Genomic DNA, 21,413 nt, shown 5'->3' with positions numbered 1-21,413 from the left:
CTAAAAATAAATGTCTTTTTAAGAGTCCTTTTTAAGTATGCAGCACTCCAGTGGGGATATCACAAATTTGGTTTTGAAAATTCACTTACAGAGCCCCAGACGGTGTGGCTCAGGGGATTGAGTGCCGGCCTGTGAACCAAAGGGTCAGTGGTTCGATTCCCAATGAAAAGCGCATGCCTGGGTTGCAGGCCAGGTCCCCAGCAGGGGGCGCAAGAAATGCAACCACACATTGATGTTTCTCTCCCTCTTTCTCCCTTTCCCCTCTCTAAAAATAAATAAATAAAATCTTAAAAAATTCAGTCACAGAAACCAATAAAATTTTCAGCCTTAATGACTCTTTAGCATTGTCTCAACACAGATTACTAGGCATGTTAAAAACCATTCAATCTGGAGATCATTCAGAAACCGTAGCCTCTTGAAGTAAATGTTAAAAAAATAGGGAAAGAAACTAGCAAAAACAAAGGTACTCCAAGATGATATCACAAAATGACACATTCTAAACCCAAACAGGACTGGGAGTGAAATAATTTAAAGCAGGGGTCCCCAACCTCCAGGCCTTGGACTGGTACTGGTCCCGGCCTGTTAGAAACGGGCCGCACAGCAGGAGGTGAGCTTGAATGTAATGCGGTTGATTTATCCCGAAATCATCCCCTCTCCCCACCCCGGTCTGTGGAAAAATTTCCTTCCATGAAACTGGTGCCAAAAAGGTTGGGGACTGCTAATTTAAAGAATATGATCAAGCTGATTGAGGGTAGAAAAAAAGTGTGACTTACATAAGTGAGGCTTGCCTCACAGGCTATGCTAAAAACATACTGAATATGGTTACCAGTGAGTTATACAGCAAGACTTCATTTTAAATATTTTGAGATCCAAGGGGAAACTCTCAAAATAAAATATACTTTAAAAATCAATACATATCTAGAAATCTACACTTGAAACCTATATAATCTTATTAGCCAATGTCATCCCAACATGTTTAATAAAATATAAATAAAAGCCTGCTAAGTGACTTTCTGAGTCTGTATATTCTAAATGAAAATCTCTGTATGTTTGTACAACTGATTCTGGTCAGTATTTGGATACATGTTCAATTTTACCAAAGCTACAACTTTTTATTTCAGAGCAAAGCATTTTTTTTCCTGATTATAAAGATGTTATTACATTTGCTTCCAGTATTTTATGATCATGAATTCACCACCATTTTTGTTTAGGTGAGTTAATACAAACTAAGTGGGTGAGGTCCAGGACATTTACATTCAATATTTTCAATAGCTTTACTAAGATAAAATTTGTATACTATAAAATCCACCACTGTAAGTGTACAATGAACAATTTTAGTACATTTTTGGGAACATTTACCCCACCAAATTCTCTCATACCCATTTATAATTAATCCTGACAGGGCTGGGACTAGGGTGAGGCAAGTGAGGCATTTGCCCCCATGCACAAAATTTAAGGGGGTGCCAAAATCTCACCAGTCAAGATACATAGCATTTTAATGCAATAATTAAAAATAATTAATGCAAAAGCCCCAGGATGATCAAAGAGTCAAAATTTTAAATAGAAACTGGATCTGACCCCTGTACTTGCTCTATTCAACCTCACTTGGTTCACCCTACTCCTGGTCCTGATTAGCTATCTCAGCTCCTTCCAACTCCCTGGAAACCACTAATGTACTTTCTGTCTCTATAGAGTTGCCTGTTGTGGACAAATGGAATAATACAATATGAGATATTCAATACATGAAATTCAATAACACATGGCCTTTTGTCTTTAGCTTCTTTCATTTAGCATAATGTTTTCAAAGTTGATCCATGTTGCAGCATGTGTTAGTAGTCTGATTTTTTGAATTGCTGAGTCGTATTCCATTGTATGGCTATGCCATATTTTGGTTATCCATTCACTTGTTGATGGGCATTAGGGTTGTTTCCTTTTTTTTTTTTTTTTGGCTAAAAAGCTTCTACGAACATCTGTGTTTAAGTTTTTATGTAGATAACAGGCTTTCTTTTCTGTTAGGTAAATAACTAAAAGTGAAATTGCTGTGTCATAGTTTAAGTGTATGTCTACCTATAAGAAACTGCTGAACCATTTTACAATTTGGCTGCAGCAGTTTACAGTCACTCTACATCCTCACGACCACCTGATATTATCTGTCTTTTTGATGTGTAGAGGCATCTATCTCATTGTGATTTAATTTGCATTTTCCTAATGACTAATGATGTTGAACATGTTTACATGCGATTATCAGCCATCTGTATATCTTTTTTGGGGAAATGTCTATTCCAATGTTTTGTACACTTTAAAAATTGGGTTGTTTCTCTTTTTATTGAATAGCAAGAGATCTTCATATATTCAGGATGTAAGTCCTTTATCAGATGTGTGATTTGCTAATGTTTTCTTCCAGTCAGTGGCTTGTCTTTTCTTTTTCTTAATGTATTTTGAAATGAAAAAAAAATTTAATTTAGGTTAAGTTCAGTTTATCATTTTTTTAAATGGATTGTGCTTTTTGTACTCTGAAAACTCTTTGTTCAATCAGGGTCGCACAGACTTCTTCTTATTTTTCTTTTTAGAAATTTTATAGTTTTTAAAAATAACACTTGGGCAACATACTAAAGTGGATAGTTCTAGGGAGAGTGAGAACAAAGTGAAAAAAAGGAAAGACAGTAAAAGTGGAAGGTAGGAGGGTTTTAAAGAAGAGTTCTATGTTTCAAATTTTTTCTAGATCTAATCTCTGAACAAATGAAAAAAAGTTTTAACTCAATGAGGAAACTATGCCTGTTTGATATAATAAAGATTTAGTATTAACTTTATCTGAATAATATTAATATTAGCTGGCAATGTTACTTTTACCCAGAGTTCAAACGTTTGCTATAATGTGTATGAATATATGATACCATAGAAACGCATGAAAGACTTTCAAAGCAACACCAATGACACACTTACTTCATGGACACAAGCAAACAAAAGGGCTGATGATAATTTGTTGTTGGATGGAATGTTAAATGAAAGAAATCTGGATTTCAGATGAGTGAATACCGAATGTACATGAATGGATTGTGCCCATAAAATGCAAGGAGGCATTGGGTATGACATGCAAACAAACCTTGGAGAAATATCACATCCTTGCTGCATAAAGGCACCCAAGGAAAACCAAAGACTGTTAAATATTCCAAATTCATTTGGAGGATCAGGAGGGCTTTGTGGGTCACGAGGTTCTTCATTGTTGTCTTCCAGGTGCCATTCATAAGGGCTGAATCTGCTGACCAGGAAAAGAACTACACTGACTCCAATGTAAGCGAAGACGATGCACATCCAGATTTCATAAGCCAAGGGATCCAGAAATGAGAATACTCCTGGTTTTGACTTCTGAGGCTTCTTTATCATGATGGAGATGCCCAGGCTCATAAATGGCTTTGAGAAATCTATTACTTCTTCACGGACCAGTGTTATAGTGAGTGGAGCAACAGCTATATCAGCTCTCTGGAAAAAAAAATGAATTTTTAGTGATAGTTTTTCCATCAGTCATTTGTCACTTAATATACCTCTTTGGTGGAAATATAAAGTCTTACATCACTACAACCAACTGATTTTTCAGTGCTTTGGTTAGAAAAGTATTAGCATTCAGTGGGTTCTGAAATGCTTTATGTTGAAGATAAGTTAAGGAAAGGACACCGGCTGGCCTTTTGTCCTGAGACATACTGGCTTAGGGTAACTAACTCAATTATTTTTTCAAAAAAATTCTTTGCTACCTTGCAACTAACTCATCTTATATCCTCTTGTGAAATATCACCGTTTAAGTCTTATTTTCTCATTTTAATTTTTATGCTTTTATGTTTTATCTTCTTCACTTGACCAGAAATTATTGTGGGATGAGCAAAATAGTCCATGCTTGTTATAAGTGCCTCCTTCCCCACCATGAGGTGTGACACAAGACTATGGTGCTTAAGCGTGTGCTATTATCCTTGAATTATTTTTGAATTATTAAAACATAGGTTCTTTGAAGGCAGGGACTCAATTTTCTATTTTTGTATCTATCACTGCAACAGATCCTAAAGTAAACAAACCTCAAGTGCCTGAAATATAAGTCGTTGATTACTGAATATGATTTATGAAAACATGAAAGAATTCTGTGTGGGCAATAACAAGGGTAAAGCAGTTATTAAAATACATATTAATTTATATAGTAAGGCATTACTTCTAGTGGTAAATATCAGTGTAATATCACCCACATATATTGCATCAATAAAATAATGTGTCAGTAGTGTACAGCATACTTACTTCAGGCAAAGGCAGGCAATGTTTTTATATTAATCCCATAAAAATAGGCCCTAGGATTTTCTGCACTTACTTCTTTTGTCTTCTACAATTATTCCTTTACAATAGTAGTAGGGTTTAGTCTGGTGTCAGTCCTAAAACGCATACCTAGAAAAATGCTTCAGACCAAGAAAAGGCTTTGGGGTGGAGTATCAGATATGAAGCAAAAAAACCCAACCAACTTTGATGGCCCTTTTTTCTATATTAAATAGAATTATGCCTCAATATCTCTACCAGTGGGGAGAAGCAGGGGGAGAATGGTGAAATCTGAGAAAGAGTATGTTTTCAAAGAAATGATGTTTTGCTACCTTGAATTACCTATAGTGACTCAACCTGGTTAAGAAACACTTCTTAATTATTTTCAGGGGAAATGTAGCTAATAAGCAGCTGGCTAACATTTATTCAGTGCTTACTCTGTTTAAGGCACTGTTTTAAGCACCTTATATATATTGTATTATCCCATTTAATTATCACAGCAAACTTGCAGTCTGTACACGATCATTCCCATGTTCAAGAAGGAGAAACTGAGGCACTAAGAGACTGGGATTAGAACCCTGGTCTTCAGATTTCAGAACTCACTCTCTCAACCACCATAATGTTCTAACTGCATAGATACTTGCAGATTTCTGCTATACACTACTTTCATGTACAATAATCAACCACAGCCAACCCTCTCAGGTTCATTCCAGTGCATATTTGAATGTCTTTTCTGTGCCAAGCACTATTCTTGGTGCAAGCAATGAGGCAGTGAGCAGGACAGATAAAACAGACACAAATTCTTACCCTCATGGAGAACATCCTACAGTGGAAGCTGCAGAAAGTAAGCATTTATTGAAGCCAACATCTTGCTGAGCAAATCTACCTTGATGGCTCACTACCATCTCAAACTCACCATTTCTAAAATTAAACCCATGATTTATCACCCTAAAGTTGATTATTCTCTAAATCTATAAATGATCGTTACTCCAAACTTTTCCTAGTCTGAATCCTTTCTTATCATCACTGCAGATGATCTTGCCTCGTTCTTTACTGAGAAGATGGAAACCATCTGATATGAGCTCTATCAACTCAGTGTCCTTTTTCTCTTTCTCTACATATTGCTATATCTTCATCCACCCCTTCTATCATTCCACCTGATAGAAAATGAACTCTTTCTACGATGTAATGCACTTATTCCTTACATACCATATTCTTCTGTCTCTTCTTAAAACTTAGTTCCATTTATTCTCTTTTACTAATTTTTACTTGTCAATCGATTCCAGTGCTTCTGAGCATTTGGTTTCCTTCATGAGCATCATCAGACTCACCTGAAACTTGTTAGAAATGCCATCCCTTAGGCCCCTCCCAAATGTATGGAATTTGAAACTGTGGGGGTGAGGCTCAGCTGGCCCTTCTGGTGATTTAATGCTTGCTGTAATTTCAAAACCATTTGTTGGTCTATTCATTTAAAATCATGCTCAGGCAATTCTGTTTACGGACAAACAAAAATGAAAAAAGCCCCATTCCTCCCACCTTCTTATGATCCTGCTACCCTCTTAACCATTCAACATCTTTCCCTACCACCTCCAGTCTTCTTGAAAAAAAAAATCCTGCTACCTCTTGATTTTAACACCACTTTGTCTTTATACACCTGTTATCAAAATTCCTTTCCCCCCAATTTACTGAAATTGCTTCTTGAATTATATACTTGGTTACCAAATTCAAAGACCTTCCCTCAGACATCAACTGCTCATGTGACACCAATGATCTTCTGCAATATATAGGTATACCTCAGAGATATTGTGAGTTTAGTTCCAGACCACTGTAATAAAGTGAGTATCACAATAAAGCGAGTCATAATATTTTTGCTGGTGGAGGGATTTGCCTTCGATTTGTAAAAAGCAATCTGTGAGGTGCAATAAAGGGAAGCACAATAAAATATGGTATGTTTGTATAGTCTGTATACCCTCTCCCACTGGCTCTCTGATACTGAAGATGGTGCGTTCTTCGACCTCTCTGTATATTCCTTCTCTGGTTTTTCTTCCTACCCCTTCTCTCTCAATGAAGGTGCACTTTTGCACCCCCAGCGTCTACTCACAGGATCTGGCTTAGGAGATAATCAATATTTGTGGAATAAGCAAGACTCTTTTAAGGTTGTGCCCTTCACTGTTGCCCTTCAGTATTATTTTCTATGGCTTTAACGCTCCTCTCATTGCAGCTAATTTCCTGGATCACTAGTTCTACAATTCTAACTGGATGGGAGCCAAAGACAAATCTTGTTTATTTAACTCTTTTCCTGGGGCCAGACCTGGTCTTAGAAACAAAAGCTACTAAGAAGAATGGAATTGGCTAAAAAACCAGTGGGGTTTTTTGGCAAAGAGAGTCTAAATCAACTAGAAAGAGGCTTGATGTGCCAAGAGAATTCACAGATAAAGCCACCTTCTATCTTTGCCAACATATTTCTGCCTCCTGCTTAGAACGTGCAAATGTCCTGCTAGTATCATTTCCTATTTGATCTCATTTGAATTTAATTACTTAATTTAACTAGTATTTGCTCTTTCAAGTCTAAATAATTGACAGCTCTAAGAGAAATTGCCATTTCTTTGTTTTGGAAGGAAGAAATAAGGGGCATTTGTGTAGTAAAATCACTTTGGACTGAATTTAGGGGAATTGGGCTCTTTTTTTTAAACAGGTAAAGAAAGGACTTTGAGAATCTTGACACCCTTTAAGAGGAAAAAAACTAACTGTAACTGAAACACCCACCAGATGATAAGCACAGCTAAATGCTAACAAGAGGTGGTTATATAGATAAAGTGGGACTTCTCATCTAGTTCCCAGGAACATGTAGCGAAAGAGCAGATTTCCAAAGGAAGACATTCCTAGTTTAAAGTACTTTTGACACAAGACAACATGAAAAACCTGCCTCCCTCAAGCACTTGCCTTTTTTTCCTGAGCCCAGCTTTTCTACCTTTTCAGAATGGTTTGTTTCTAAGGAGCTTTTCCAAAGAAGGTGGAGTTTCTTTTTGGGAGAGTGTTCCCTCAATGAAGAACAGCATTAAATCTGTGCTCAATTAAGCTTCATTGATGTGGACCTGGCTCTAAATTGAGAATTCCCATGCTGAACCTTAAAAAAGACCTATTACATGTCTGTTGGGTACTAGACTTATTAGGTGATCACACTGTAAGTCATATAAATGTCTAATCACTACACTGTGCACCTGAAACTAATATAATATTGAATGTCAGCTATAACTGAAAAATAGAAAATACTGTTACAGACAAAAAGACAAAGGGAAAGCAAAAAGCAGGCGGGAGAAGCCGCAACCAGTAGAAGGGATGGGGGCTACTGATCAAGCATCAAGGACATCCAGCTCTGTAGGGAACTTGGCAGCCCCTTCCACCTCTTATATGCTTGGTGAGACCAAAGTAGCAGAACTGTCATGTCAGCTCATAGCTAGTCTTGGAGAAGCCCTTGCCCTATGCCACCACTATCCCCTCCTTCACATTAAAAGGAAGTTGTGATAGTTGATTACTTCAGAGTTCAGAACATGCTTGGCATATCTGGGGAGAAATCCACATGATTATTAAAGAAATGGTAAGGAGTAGATAAATAACTGGTGTCAAAAAAAATACCCAGTTATCTCTCCTAAGACTGCCATAGCTTGCAGATGAGGGGAAAAGTCACTATTAAGGCAAGTTAAAGATTTAGGAGGCCAACATTAAAAGACAACTTCCAAAATGGCATTCCTTTCCAGGTTTCTGCTCCTTATGAAAGTCAGCTATGGCTGAGAGAGAGTAGTAAGAACTATCCATGGGGCTAGAAAGTAGGTGAACTTGAGTTAGTAATGAAGCGCGTCACTTGTGGTGTCCTGAATGAGTCCAGTGGTCTTTTGTTCTCAGGGCTCTGCCTGTGCTAGCAGTAGGCAGGCCATTTTCAGAAGTCTAGGTGGGTAAGTAGGAGGTATGAGGGTATTCCAGGTGATAGTCAAAACCCAGCAACTATGTAAAGGATTTTACTTTTTTTTATTTATTGTTTTAAGAGAGAGAAACATCAATTTGCTCTTCCACTTATTTATGCATTCATTGAGTGATTCCTGTATGTGCCCTGACTGGGGATCAAACCCACAACCTTGGCATATTGGGACAATGCACCAACCTATTGAATTACCTGGCCAGGGTTACTTAAAGGATTTTAATCGGGCAGCTTAAGAGGGGCAAAGGAGAAAAAATTGGGGCAACTGTAGTAGAATAACAGCAACAACAACAAAAATGTGGCTGTGTGGGTGCAGTGAACACACCAAATTAGGTTTGAGTTTTCCACTCACCAGTGGCAAACCAGAAGCAACTGCATTATTGAAAAGGATTTAACTTGAGGGGGGTTTATAATCCTTTTCATAGGTGGGTTGGCAAAGTTGTAAATTTTGTAAAACTTAAAACCCAACAAACTTGTACATGTAGGGATGATGCACCTAAGAGCCTGATGGGTTTGAGAAAGAAATGACAGGTTAAATGCCATTAATTTTTTTTGAGCTAAAAGGCTCATATTATAGATTAAAAGTAGTTTCACATGATTATCTGATACAACAGTTGAAACCCACCTGGAGACTATGCATGACCAGGAGCATGTCAGCCACCATTTTAAGTCACTTTCTGAAAGCAAGGAGGAGGATGGGAGAAAGGAGGTAGGTAATGTACTGGTGTGTAATGCATAAGATGTTATATGTCATCTGAAAGAAGCAGTAGACAAGACCTGTCTTATCCTTGTATCAACCATAAGGTTTTAGTGGCCTTTGGCAGACATCTCCTTTGGAAAGTTTAAATGTGGTGGAAAAGGAGCAGGACAGAATCAAGCTAGACTATAGGAATATAATGGCTGCTTGTTGAGGGACAGGATGTAAACTGCTTTATTGGATGTACTGTATGGGATTTTTACTGTGAGCAGTTGTTAAGATTTGGAGAAAGGGATGTGGTCTATTTAAATCTGTGCAACAACAAACTGTGTCACAATGGGATCTCCTCATTTATTTTTCCAGAACAGATGTCCCAGTCTGAATCTATTGGTTAGGAAGCCCTTTCCTTGGGGAACTGAGAGAGTTAAAGGCAAAATGAAGACAAAAGAGTGTCCATGGATCTGAGTAAAGGCCTTGTGAGACTAAATTTGGTTGGAAATATTTCCTGACCCTCTCTGCTAAGAATGCCAAACTTCCATGTGGCACTAATGCTCCTTCCTGTAGTTCATATGCCTCATTTGAAAGAGAGGGGCACTTTTATCAAAGCATCAGCCCTTCTGCCAAAGCCCAGTGTAATCACCTGAAGAATAGAAGGGAATACTTGGCATCTGTTACTGCACCCTTATTTCTCTGCCTTTCAGCTGGAAGGACAGATCGACTTTCTGTCTGTCTTAATGGAAAACGAATCTATCTTAGGGTAGTGACAACCTAAGAGATAATTTCTTCTAGGTAAAGAAATGTCAGTGTGAATAGCATCTATAAAATTGCCATTTGTCCTGGGATTGTGAAAGAGTCTGAGGATGCCCAAGGGATGTGATCTGGAATCAACTGTTCCCAACTCCATCTTCATCCCCAAGCTCTCTGCTATCTTCTAAGCCAGAGGTACCAATCTGGGCAGTACTTTGTCTGGCTTTTCCCAAGGTAACTACCCCCTGCCCCCACACAGCCCCCTGCTTTTATCCTTAGTTCTAAGTTCCAGAAACATAAGGAACATGGCAGCTTCCCACTGGGAGGTGCCCTTTTGTCAGTTTAGGACCTGATTTTTCTTTCAGCCCTTTCCCTGACTCTTTTTTTTTCTGTTAGGTCATATGTATTCTCAAAGGGCAGAAACCCTCAGCTGTCTACACTGGGTTTTTAAATATTTCAAGTGATAACTAGAGATGTGTATTAAATTATCCTGGAGGCCATAGATAAACAGGATGAGTATCTTGGATGGAAAATCTTATAATCCAACTAGATTGTGAACCTCTTGAAGGCAGGTGGGAATGCTATATCTGATAAAACACTAATCTTCCCATAGTCTGACAAGTTTAGTAAACTGAGCGAGTATTACCCAGTGGATAAACTGCTGGATCAGGAGTGATGAAACCTGAGTTATAGTCTAGGCTCTGCCAAGCTGTGTGATTTTTTTGACATTATCACAATCTCTGACACTACTACTGTCATTCCTGTCCTACATCAGGCCTTGGTTTCCTGGTTTAGTTAATGGCCATTTCTAATGTCCAGTCCTGGCTAGTTTTCATATTTATCTGTAAAATGAATGAAAGGTAGGCTAAAGGATGCCTAAGAGCCCTACTAGCAACAAAATGTTTTCAAATGTACTTTTAAAACACATGCTCTTTGGGAGCCATAGAAACTTGTGGTCTATAAGTCATTTGAGCTGGAGACAATTACCGTGTGGCAATGTCATAGACACACAGCTCAAAATCAAAACTGCTAAAAGTGGGTAGACAATTTCAAGTCCATGATGTTCTGGAGAGCTTACATATAAGGAGGCACATTGTGTTCTACTGAGGTTTGTTTCAAAAATAGACTTCTTAGCGATACAAGGTGCCCCAACATCAATCTTGATTGATTTTCTTTAGAAGAAAAAAGACCACTTAGAAATGATCTGAAAAGAGGCTGATTGGCTTATTTCATCTTTAACAAATTTAATTCATTTTGACTCTTTGCTCGAGACTTACAGCAGATACTGAAATCTCCCTGGCAAAGCTTTTTTCATGTGTCTTTCTTCATTTTTTAAACTCTGATCTGTTTTACATACTAAAAGCATAATAGAAAATACCCTAAAGATAAAGCAGTGCCTATCTTTGTAGTTTTAATGTTCATTACAAGGAATAGTTCCATGTTCTCTGTCCTTTTGCTTATTAAGCACTTAGGGAAGTCTTTGGGGATTTTCTGCCCTTCTTTTTCTTAAGTTGCTTGCAAACCATAAAAGAGAACAGGCCTGCCAGAAAAGAATGCCTGTGTTTTCACTTTTCTCCATTTCTACCAATAATAGAGATGTTAAAAACTTCCCAAAGCTGAAAGAGTAAAACTTCTAAATGTGAAGACACATTTAGCTTATGAGAACATCAGCCTCCCTAACAGAGAGCTCTCATCCCAAACATGACAAAAACATCCATTTGTTATACACACACGTTTTAGAGGAAAGTTAAATTTGGCAGTCCCCTCAAATGGGTTGGTTTGCTTTTGGTTTCCTGGGGTCATCTTGTGTTAAAATCTGAGAAAGCATCAGAAACTTGTTCTAGATCATGGGAGAGAAGAGGACATTTCTGTAAGAGCCTTCCATGGCTATTACTTTTGTCTTCAGTAGAAAAAATTGGAGGGAAAAGATAGGAAGATTTCTCTAGGAGAAATGAACTTATTCAGCAGTAGAGAGATGGCTTCTAAATTACTAAACAAATAAAGAACTCTGTAATTCTCAAGCTCCCTCACTCACACAAATATAAATTGGAAAGAGGAAGAGAATGTGGAGATTGTGGGTTCAGTACAGAAGACATGACACAGGAGAGACCGAAACCCAGGAGGGAGCTGGTCTTTGTCTGAACAGTGTCAGGAAATCTGCACATCACTGTGTCTAACGTCCTGTTCAATGCCAGGAGGGCACTGAGCTATTTATAGAGTGTGGCAGGTTTTCTTTTGAGGCACTAGAGAGCTCTGGCTATTGAGTCACGATGGGCTGGTAGAGCTCATGTCATCTGTACTGTGGTCCAGTAGAAACTGATGCCCTAAATTCCTTGCCATGCTTCTGTAGCCAAACGTTCTTCTCAGAATGGCTAAGGCACCAAGGGCCTTTGCAGTAAATTTGAACTGTCTTTTAGGATGGAGGGGTCTGAAACAACACTTTGGCAGTTGGGCAGTATTAGGCAATGGTTAAATAACATGGACTTCATAATCAAAGACCTGGGTTCACATCATTGGGTCACTACAAGCTGATTGGTCTTGGAGTGAGACCTCGCCTCTCTAGGCTTCAATTTTCTCATCTGCAGAATGATGTTAATAATGGCACCTTCCTTCGAAGCATGTTGTGAGGATTAAGTTACATGATGCCTTTAAAGCAATTAGCACAGTATCCAACAACGAGGAAATATGCAACAAATGGTAGCTAGTAATTAATAATAATAACAGAAATGATGTCATTATAGGATTACCTCTTAGCATGAGCTTGATTTAATGAACATTGGCTGGGCATTACTGCACTCAGCCATTTGTTCATTAGAGCAAAAAGTGAGTATCTACTATGTACCAAGTAATGTACTAAGAGCATTGGAGAGCTGTTTGCAAGAGGGGACCCATTTTGACCCCAAGTGTTCAGAGAAAGAGGGACAAGAAAGGGAAGAAGATTTGGTCATCAACTTGTGAAATAAGAGGCTAGAGCTGTGTCAAGACCATTCAGAGCTTCTCAGGGTCCTTGGAAAGCATGGCAGGTGCTATGCCATTTGTTCTACCCCCTCTTTCTGGCATTAGAAATTCTTCTTTTTCCTGTAACTGGGCTGACTTGAGTCCCATCTACAACTGGGCCCTGCCCCAGTTCCCAGGACTAACCTTGACCCAAGAAAGAAGATAGTTGGCTCCAGCCCCGTAGCTGGAGGCTAAGGTTCAAACTGCCTTGCTGCTTGTCTGACTGAAGGAAAGTGCCCTGGTTTTTATACTTGAGGTCCAGTCTCATTTTAAGCTTAAATTCCCTTTCCATGCCCTTGTAGTTTTAGAAATGAGCTTCTTCCATTGTGCTTGTTGCCAAGGACTTGTTACAAAACCTTATTTAGAGACCCCAGTACTATCTTAGCTTCAACAGCTACACCATATTCTTGCTGATTCCTATATCAAGCACTAGAGTCTTTATCCTGAATTTTTAGTCTAAAGTGTAACTTGGATGTTTGCTTCTTGGTACATTCACTCTCTAAAAGCCTGTCTTTTCTTAACCAGTTGTCTAGACAGGGACTGGTCATTGCAAATAATACTTTCCTGTTAGAACTAAACCTTTTCTGCCACCACCTGCACTTGGGTTAGTTCTCTAGTGACTGGGTCACCCAGTGGGCTATTCTTATGCTCAGTTCTATTTCTCTCTGTATGCCTCACTAGGCAGCCCAAGATGTGACATTCCTAATCAGAGGCCAAAATCTTTTAAAGCAAAGGCACTGAGTAGCTCTGAAGATAGTGCTGTACCCTTTTTAAAAGTAATTATCAGTATAATTCTTTTGTACTTATCCCATGGGCAAGCCCTTGGCAGAGCCATTCTGTTCATTCATTAATTTATTCAACAAGTATTTGTCAAACTTCCATTATTTGCCAGGCTCTTAGATATTGAAATGAATCAATATCTGTCCTCAAGGAGTTCATAGTCTACTTGGGGCAGCTGAACTTGTAAATACATTATTGTAATACAAGTTCAAATGTACTACAAGAAAGCAAAAGTTACCCTAAGGAAGCAAAAAGCAGGGGCACCTAACCAGACTGCAGGTGCGTAAATGGGACTAGGGAAGGGTTCCTGAAAGAAATGATACCTCTGAGTTCTGGAGGGACTGTAGGTGATGTTAGCTGGCTAAGATAGGCAAATGCACTTCCAGGCATGCCCTAAGTGACAGCTGGGCACCTTCAGAGAACAACACATGCTTCGCTATAGCTGGAACATTGAGTGTGAAGGGGAAAGAGTACAAGATGAAGTTAGAGAGGTAGGCAGGTGCCAGATTATGAAGTGCCTTATTTATTATGCTAAGGAATTTGAATTTTAAAGGAGGAAATTATAATAATGTAGAGATCTGATTTGCCAGGATAAGAGCAGAGGCAGGGAAGCAAGTTAAGTGACTCAACCTGAACTAAGTTGATGATGGTGGGAATGAGGAGTGTATCTGGATTTGAGAGACTTAAGAGCAGAATTGATAGGATATAGTGACTGAATAGATATGAGAGAAGCAATGAGAAAAGGTGATCAGGTTGTATAGGCAACTAGGTGGGTGGTGATTCTGCTGCCTGAGACAGGAAACACAGAAGGAACAGATTTTCAACAGAGGGCAGCTTGTGCTTTATGTTGCCAAATAGAGTTTCCCAATTCTACTTTCCTTTTAGTAATATAATTCTGTTATCCAAAAGATGCTACTGATAAACTCCTTTTACAGAATGCAACTGTAGATGAAAACTATACAACTGGATAAGTATTACACTTGAAAATTAAATCTTCTTTGTTAACTGGAAAGCATAGAAATAAATTAAAATAGAGTTGAAAAGAACTTACCCCATAGACAAGTTCCCCAACCATGCCATTCCATATTTTAGTCTCCGGATCCCTTGCACCATATTTCCCATCGCCAACAATGGACAGTTTGTATTTGATCCTTACATGTTTGGCTATTTCATAGGCTAAGTCTACACAATAGCCTTCGTATCGCTCGTTTCCTTCCAGCTGCTCATGATTCTTCTTATACATAACATATGGTGATTCCTTTAAGATCAGAAGAAGATCAAAGGATTACTCCTATACATTTTTCTAAGAAATGATATATGTAATCATGAAGTCCCCAACCCACCATGGTGACTGCACTTTGGTGTGTGAAAAGAGTCCTTAAATTTTTTTTTGCTCAATAAGCAGAAGAGCCTCAACCAACTATTCATTGGGCTGCATATTCCTTGAAGTCCTTAACTAATGATTAAAGGAAGTAGAGAAAGATTTATATTATTTTTGAGAGTTTGAAAGAAGGACCGGTTTTTACCTATAAGGTCTTTGATTTAGTCAAACTGGGCAGAGATATTTTCCTTAGTTAAAATGAACATGAACTGCCTTTGATTTCTTGGGATTTATCATGTAGGAACCATAGGCCTCCCTGGCAAGCCCTAGGGAAGCACTGTGATCTTTGTGAGGTCAGGGTCTGTGACTTACTCATATTTATATCCTCAGGGTTTAGTTAGTACCTAGGACTAAGTAAGTATTTGATATATATGTTTAAATGAAAGGTAAACTCCAGCCAAATCTCTATTCAGTTAATCACAATTTCAGACCTAGTAGCATACTTGTTTTTAACTCAGATTTGTACTTTAGTCAGTAAAAAATTTTTTAGCTTTTAGAAAGACATTTTTAACCTAAATGAGGATACTCTATCACCTTTCAATAGTGCTTTGATTTTGCAGAAAAGCTTTACATAGTGAATATTGCCTTGAAATAGTCTTATCACATAGATATGAGATTATTATTATATCCATTCCATAAATTTATTTTTTTATTATTTTTTATTGATTATACTATTACAGCTGTCCCAATTTTTCCCCCTTTGTCCTCTTCCACCCCGCACCCCCCATTCTCTCAGGCCATCCCCACACCATTGTTCACGTCCATGGATCATAAGTTCTTTGGCTACTCCATTTCCTATTCTGTACTTTACATCCCCATGGCTATTCTGTAACTACCTATTGTACTTCTTAATCCCTTTGCCTCCTCACCCATTCTCCAATACCCCCTTCCCATCTGGCAACCATCAAAATGCTCTCTGTATCCATGATTCTGTCTCTGTTCTTCTTGTTGCTTAGTTTGTTTATTAGATTCAATTGTTGATAGAAATGTATTTATTGCCATTTTATTGTTCATAGTTTTAATCTTTTTCTCTTAAATAAGCCCCTTTAACATTTCATATAATAATTGTTTGATAATGATAAGCTCCTTTAGTTTTTTCTTGTCTGGGAAGCATTTATCTGCCCCTCAACTCTAAATGATAGCTTTGTTGGGTAGAACAATCTTGGCTGTACGTCCCTGCTTTTTATGACTTTGAATATTTTTTGCCAATCCCTTCCAGCCTGCAAAGTTTCTTTTGAGAAATCAGCTGGTAGTATTATGGGAACTTCCCTATAAGTAACTAACTGCTTTTGTCTTGCTGTTTTTAAGATCCTTTTTATCTTTAATCTTTGGCATTTTAATTTTGATGTGTCTTGAAGTGGGCCTCTTTGTATCCATTTTGTTTGGAACTATCTGTGCTTCTGGACTTGCATGTCTATTTCCTTCACCAAATTAGGGAAGTTTCTTTTCATTATTTTTCAGATAGATTTCTGATTTTTTGTTCTTTCTCTTCTCTTCTAGCACCCCTATGATGCAAATGTTGAACCTCTTGAAATTGTCCCAGAGGCTGCTTACACTTTCCTCGATATTTTGTATTTTTTTCCTTCTTATTGTGTTGATTGGTTGTTTTTTGCTTCCTTCTGTTCCAAATCATCGACTTGATTCTTGGCTTCATCCACTCTACTGTTGTTTCCCTGTAAATTGTTCTTTCTTTCTAATATATCCTTCATTTATGACTGGATCTTTTTTTTTTTTTTTTGCTGTTTAGTTCATTGCTAAGGAACTTGCTAAGTTCCTTGAGCATCCTTATAACCAGTATTTTGAACTCTGCATCTGACAGATTGCTTATCTTCATTTTGTTTAGTTCTTTTTCTGGAGTTTTGATCTGTTCTTTCATTTAGGCCATATTTCTTTCTCTCCTCATTTTGGCAGCCTCCCTGTGTTTGTTTCTATGTATTAGGTAGAGCTGCTTTGATGCTGTGTTTTCGTAGTATGCCCTAATGTTGTAGGTGTTCTGTAGTGTCCAGTGGCACAACCTTGCCTATCACTCAAGCTGGTCACTCAAGGTGTACCCTATGTGTGGGCTGAGTACACCGTTCTCTTATAGCTGAGCCTTGATTGCCGTTGCCAGATCATTGGCAGGGATTTACCCAGGCCAGTCAGCTCGAAGGACTTGCTGTGATCACTGAACACCAACCTCTGTCCTCTGTGGAGGATCAACTGTGCATGGGCAGGGTGGTGGTGCTTTGACATGGTCTGTGGATGTCCATTGGGTTTGCAGGCTCCAGGATTTCCCAGGTGGTGCAAGTTAAGTTTAGCCCCCACCTGTGTACTGCCAAGGGCCACCCCGCATGAGCTATGAAATGGTTTGAGATGTGTGCTACTTGTTCTGGGCTTGGAGATTGCCAGGTGAAGCCAAACTGTTAATCTAGGCTGGCGGCTGCTACTGCCAGGCCTGGTGCCACTTAGCAAGGAGTACAGGGGCTGGGGGCTCACTGAGGCTGGCTGTTTCTTGTTTGTTAGGATTTAGGAAGTTGTGAAGCATGAACCAAGACCAGTCATTCATATGGAACAACATATTGGGTAGGCCTGTAAGTTAGGTGGGACAGAACTTCAGGGGATCTCCAGGGTAGGGCAAATAGAGTTAGTCAGGTTGACGGAGTCTCACATATGGCACCTGCCTGCTGGTTCTGTGGTTTTGTTGGGGGAAGGCTCAGAAAAGGACAATGGCCTCTGTCTGCCTTTCTCTTTAGGGGAAAGCTGACCCCAGCTTCCACCTCGATGCCAGACACTTCAGTTTCTCCCTGTCTGCCACTGGTGCCTTTCGAGGTGCCACCCAGGTGCTGGAGCTCAGAGAGAATGAATCTGAATAATCCGTATGTGGGTTCATTAAGGGGAACTGCTTGGGACTCCAGAAGTTTCTTTCACTTACTCAAACCTTGCTGGATGGGGACTTATCTTCCTGACACTGGGACCTTGGTCTGGGGGTCTTGATGTGGGGCAGGGCCTCCTAATTCCCAAGATATCCCTCCTGAATATTTATCCACCACACGTGGATGTGGAACCAACCTGTTCACGTTTTTGCCTCTCCTACAAGTCTGGATGGATGTGGTTTCTTTAATTCTGTAGTTGTCAGACTTCTATTCATCTTATTTTCTGACAGCTCTGAGTGATGGCTGTTCTATACTTTAGTTGTAAATTTGATGTGGTTGTGTAAGTGAGCCATGTTTACCTATGCAGCCATCTTGACTAGAAGTCCCATTCCATAAATTTATAAAAGCACAGCCTGAGGCTCAGAGAAGTTGTGACTTGTACAATTAAGCACAATTTATTAGTTTATCAGTAGCAGACCTAATATTATAACCCTAATTTACTTTCCTCCATTTCTAATGTTCTCTACCCCACAATGAAGAATTAGACTTCAAGTCCAGATGAAGCACCTATCCTACGGTGGAAGGAGAGGGTAAAGAGGAGAATAATACCTGAAACTCTTCCAAATTCTTCTTATTTTTTCTTTTCAAAATGACATTCAGTTAATCATAATGTAAACTAACCAACAAAACAAACAAATGAGCAAAATAAAACCAGAGACGTGGAAATAAAGAACAAACTGACAGTAACCAGAGAGGAGGGGGATAACGGGGGAAAGAATGGGAAGGGTCATCAAGGAACATGTGTAAAGGAGCCATGGACAAAGACAAAGTGGGGAAGGATTGAGGGTGGGAGGTAAGGTGGGTGGGGCAGGGGAGACTAATGGGGGGGCAACTATAATTGAACAATAAAAATATTCTACACACACACACACACACACACACACACACACACACACACACACACACAATACTTTGAGAGGTTCCTAAGCTGATCTGTTGGAAGTTTTCACTGCTTGAACTTGAGGTCTTTCCTACTTGCTGAATAATGTTTTTCGGAAAGTAGAGGTCTTGATGTACAGAAAGCCCACCTACCTTCTGTCCATACTTACCAGAATGGTAGTCACCACTATGGTCCGATTCTCTGAGGATGCACTGTCATTGCTGATTTGCTGATCCGAAAAGGGCACAAACCTTTCATATTCATTCCAGTAGCCAGCCTAGAAAGAACAGACATTTGACCTGGTTGCCCATTTTTCACTCAAAAGGACACCATGAAATTCGAGTGCTGTTGTGGAATGAAACTTTCTTTTTTTTTAGTTGCTTGAGCTTTATAAGGATTGAAATCTTGTAACCCTCTGTCTTCTACCCTCACCAGGACCAACAGCACGAACACATACGGATGTGCTGTTCCTTCATTCTGGGGGTTCCTATCCCCACCTCATGACCTCATGTTTACTGACATTTTGTAAAGTAATTTAGTTCATGTAGGATGATCAACCTTTTTAAAATTTAAACTCATAGCAGAAAAATACTTTGCTTTGAATTGTAGGAAAGCTGGGGTGTGGAATTGGCAAATCAGTGAGTATCCTGTAAAAGTGACACAAGATATTTTACATTCTGAGGTTTTATAAAATGGCTGCTTAATCCCCAGTTCATGCCTAACTCAGCTATTAGTGTGATAGAAACAAAGTGGCCATTATAACATTTAGCTGTAGAGAAAATAACTTTGTTCAAAGTCCTTTTGGTGGGTGAGTTGGCAAAACGAAGAGATACCTACTTTCCAATTCTTTGGCTAAAACTGTATGTACGTTGGCAGCCTCTGTTTAACTAAAAACATACTGTAAAATTTGTGATTCTTTCCCCTTATTGTTAATAACTCTTGAATCTACCATTTATAGGACCAGACTCAGAGGGAAATACTTCTTTAAAACTGTGTAGATGGAACACTGATTACAAAACAGCTCTGCATCATATCAGTACTATTTGCTGAATGGAAAGGCAGAAATGATGTGTAGGAATCTGCTTTGTGTGTGTTTCTAAAAACTATTTTCTTGCATCTGGGTGCTGTCACATTTTGAAAGAGTTTTACTTTGCATATCTGTTTTGGTTACTTACTTTTCGAGAGCCAGTGACTTTCATTTCATACACATCGATAGTATAATTTGTCCTACGTCCATAAGTGTCAAATTGGATGTTTCCAGTCATTCCTTGTACTTGTACCTGGTAGAGAGGAAAATGTAAAATTTTAAAAAAGCACCACATTATTGCCTTCTACGTCTCTGAGATGAGGCCTGCTGACAGATCTTGCAGTCTTGGAGAACTTTCATTTTGAATCATTGAGCTATATATCTACCAGATCATGTCTATACAGATCTTTATTTTCTCCCTAGTATTTTCCAGATATACCTTATAACTATGAAGCTTTGAGTGGGTGTGATAGGCAGTTACCTGTATGATGCAGTGAGGGCCCTATCACTACTTTTTCAGGGGCCTGAAATTTCCACCACTAGTCTCTTCTTAAGGGATAGCCTGAAGAGTAGTCTGAACTAGGGTAATGCATTCTTCTAAACTGTGTTTCTCGGGGGCTGTGGCTACGTCTTCTCTTAGTATTCTCAATAGCTCAACATAAACTGGTTTCAGTAACATGAGCTTTGGAGCTCCTAGATTCATATCCAAGCTTCATCACTTGCTAACTGTATGACCTTGGGTATGTTCCTTAATACATTTGTACCTCAGTGTCCTAATCTGTAAAAAAAATCCTAGAAGTACCTATCCCTCTCAGTTGTTGGGAGGATTAAATGATTTATAGACATGTAATGTTTAGAACAGTGTGTGACATGTAGTAAACTTTGCAATACTTGCTAGGTATATTAATAATTATTATTAATCAAAGTGAATTTAATTGAATTTCTTAAGAGGGTTACATATTTACCAGCTGCCACAGTAACAGGGTGAGTTTTTCCTCTTATTTAACCTATGCCCAGCTACAGACAGGTAGCAGAGAGCTAGGACTTGGGGAGATAATCCTTAGACTGATGAGATTGGTAAAGTATAAGGAATCAGGAACATGGAGTACTCGATAAGAAAGCTAGAAAATCGAGTAGCCACAGAACCTATATGCAAGACCCATGGACACAAACAATGATGTGGGGATTGTCTGAGGGAGTGGGTGGTGTTGGGTGGAGGGGGGCAAAAGGGAGAAAATTGGGGCACTGTAATAGCATAATCAATAAAATATAGTTAAAAAAAGAAATCTAGAGGTACTGGAACAGCCTGGAAACCTATTTGGTATGCCAAACACAGAATCATGTGTGCCACAATTTTTCCTGGGTCCGGGCCCAGCACTATGAAACTAATAATAACAGGCCATCTCTGCTGGGTGGAGAGAATTCCTTACCTACTTTATAGTTCAGGGATACCACATAAAAGACCCTCTACAAATATAAGTCAATGTGGTTATACACTTGAATCACTCATTTGGCAAGTAAGGGTCAGGGAATTTGCTTCAAAGAGAAAGAATCTGTCTCATTTTTCTAGGAAGAAAGGATGGAATCTTTTTTCATCGCTGATAAAAAGTGACAAGCTGTTAAACAATTCAGAAGTAGTAATGGGATTGTGATGCAGAAGAAGAAATTGATGGCAAATATTAGGGAGCATTTTTTAAAGTGAAAGGGGCTTGCTCACCATAAATAG

At 38.9% G+C, this 21,413-nt stretch overlaps 1 protein-coding gene across 1 annotated transcript in view; it reads right to left on the bottom strand.

Moving 5' to 3' along the window:
- GRIA3 (glutamate ionotropic receptor AMPA type subunit 3) overlaps nucleotides 1-21,413 on the bottom strand; it is a 393,069-nt gene that overhangs the window by 94,781 nt on the left and 276,875 nt on the right. The window contains exons 8-11 of the mRNA XM_054576984.1: nucleotides 19,836-19,940; nucleotides 18,830-18,937; nucleotides 14,539-14,745; nucleotides 3,104-3,480 (exon numbers count right to left, since the gene is read on the bottom strand). Of these exons, the coding sequence (XP_054432959.1) occupies nucleotides 3,104-3,480; nucleotides 14,539-14,745; nucleotides 18,830-18,937; nucleotides 19,836-19,940 (797 nt within the window). The remainder of the gene's footprint in view (nucleotides 1-3,103; nucleotides 3,481-14,538; nucleotides 14,746-18,829; nucleotides 18,938-19,835; nucleotides 19,941-21,413) is intronic.

Source organism: Pteronotus mesoamericanus, unplaced genomic scaffold (genome assembly GCF_021234165.1).
Source record: "Pteronotus mesoamericanus isolate MK-2021 breed Mesoamerican mustached bat unplaced genomic scaffold, CSHL_Meso_final contig_40, whole genome shotgun sequence".
In the NCBI taxonomy this organism is placed as follows: Eukaryota; Metazoa; Chordata; class Mammalia; order Chiroptera; family Mormoopidae; genus Pteronotus; species Pteronotus mesoamericanus.
Note: the sequence above shows the minus strand (reverse complement) of the source record. Positions and strands in the feature narration are given on the sequence as shown.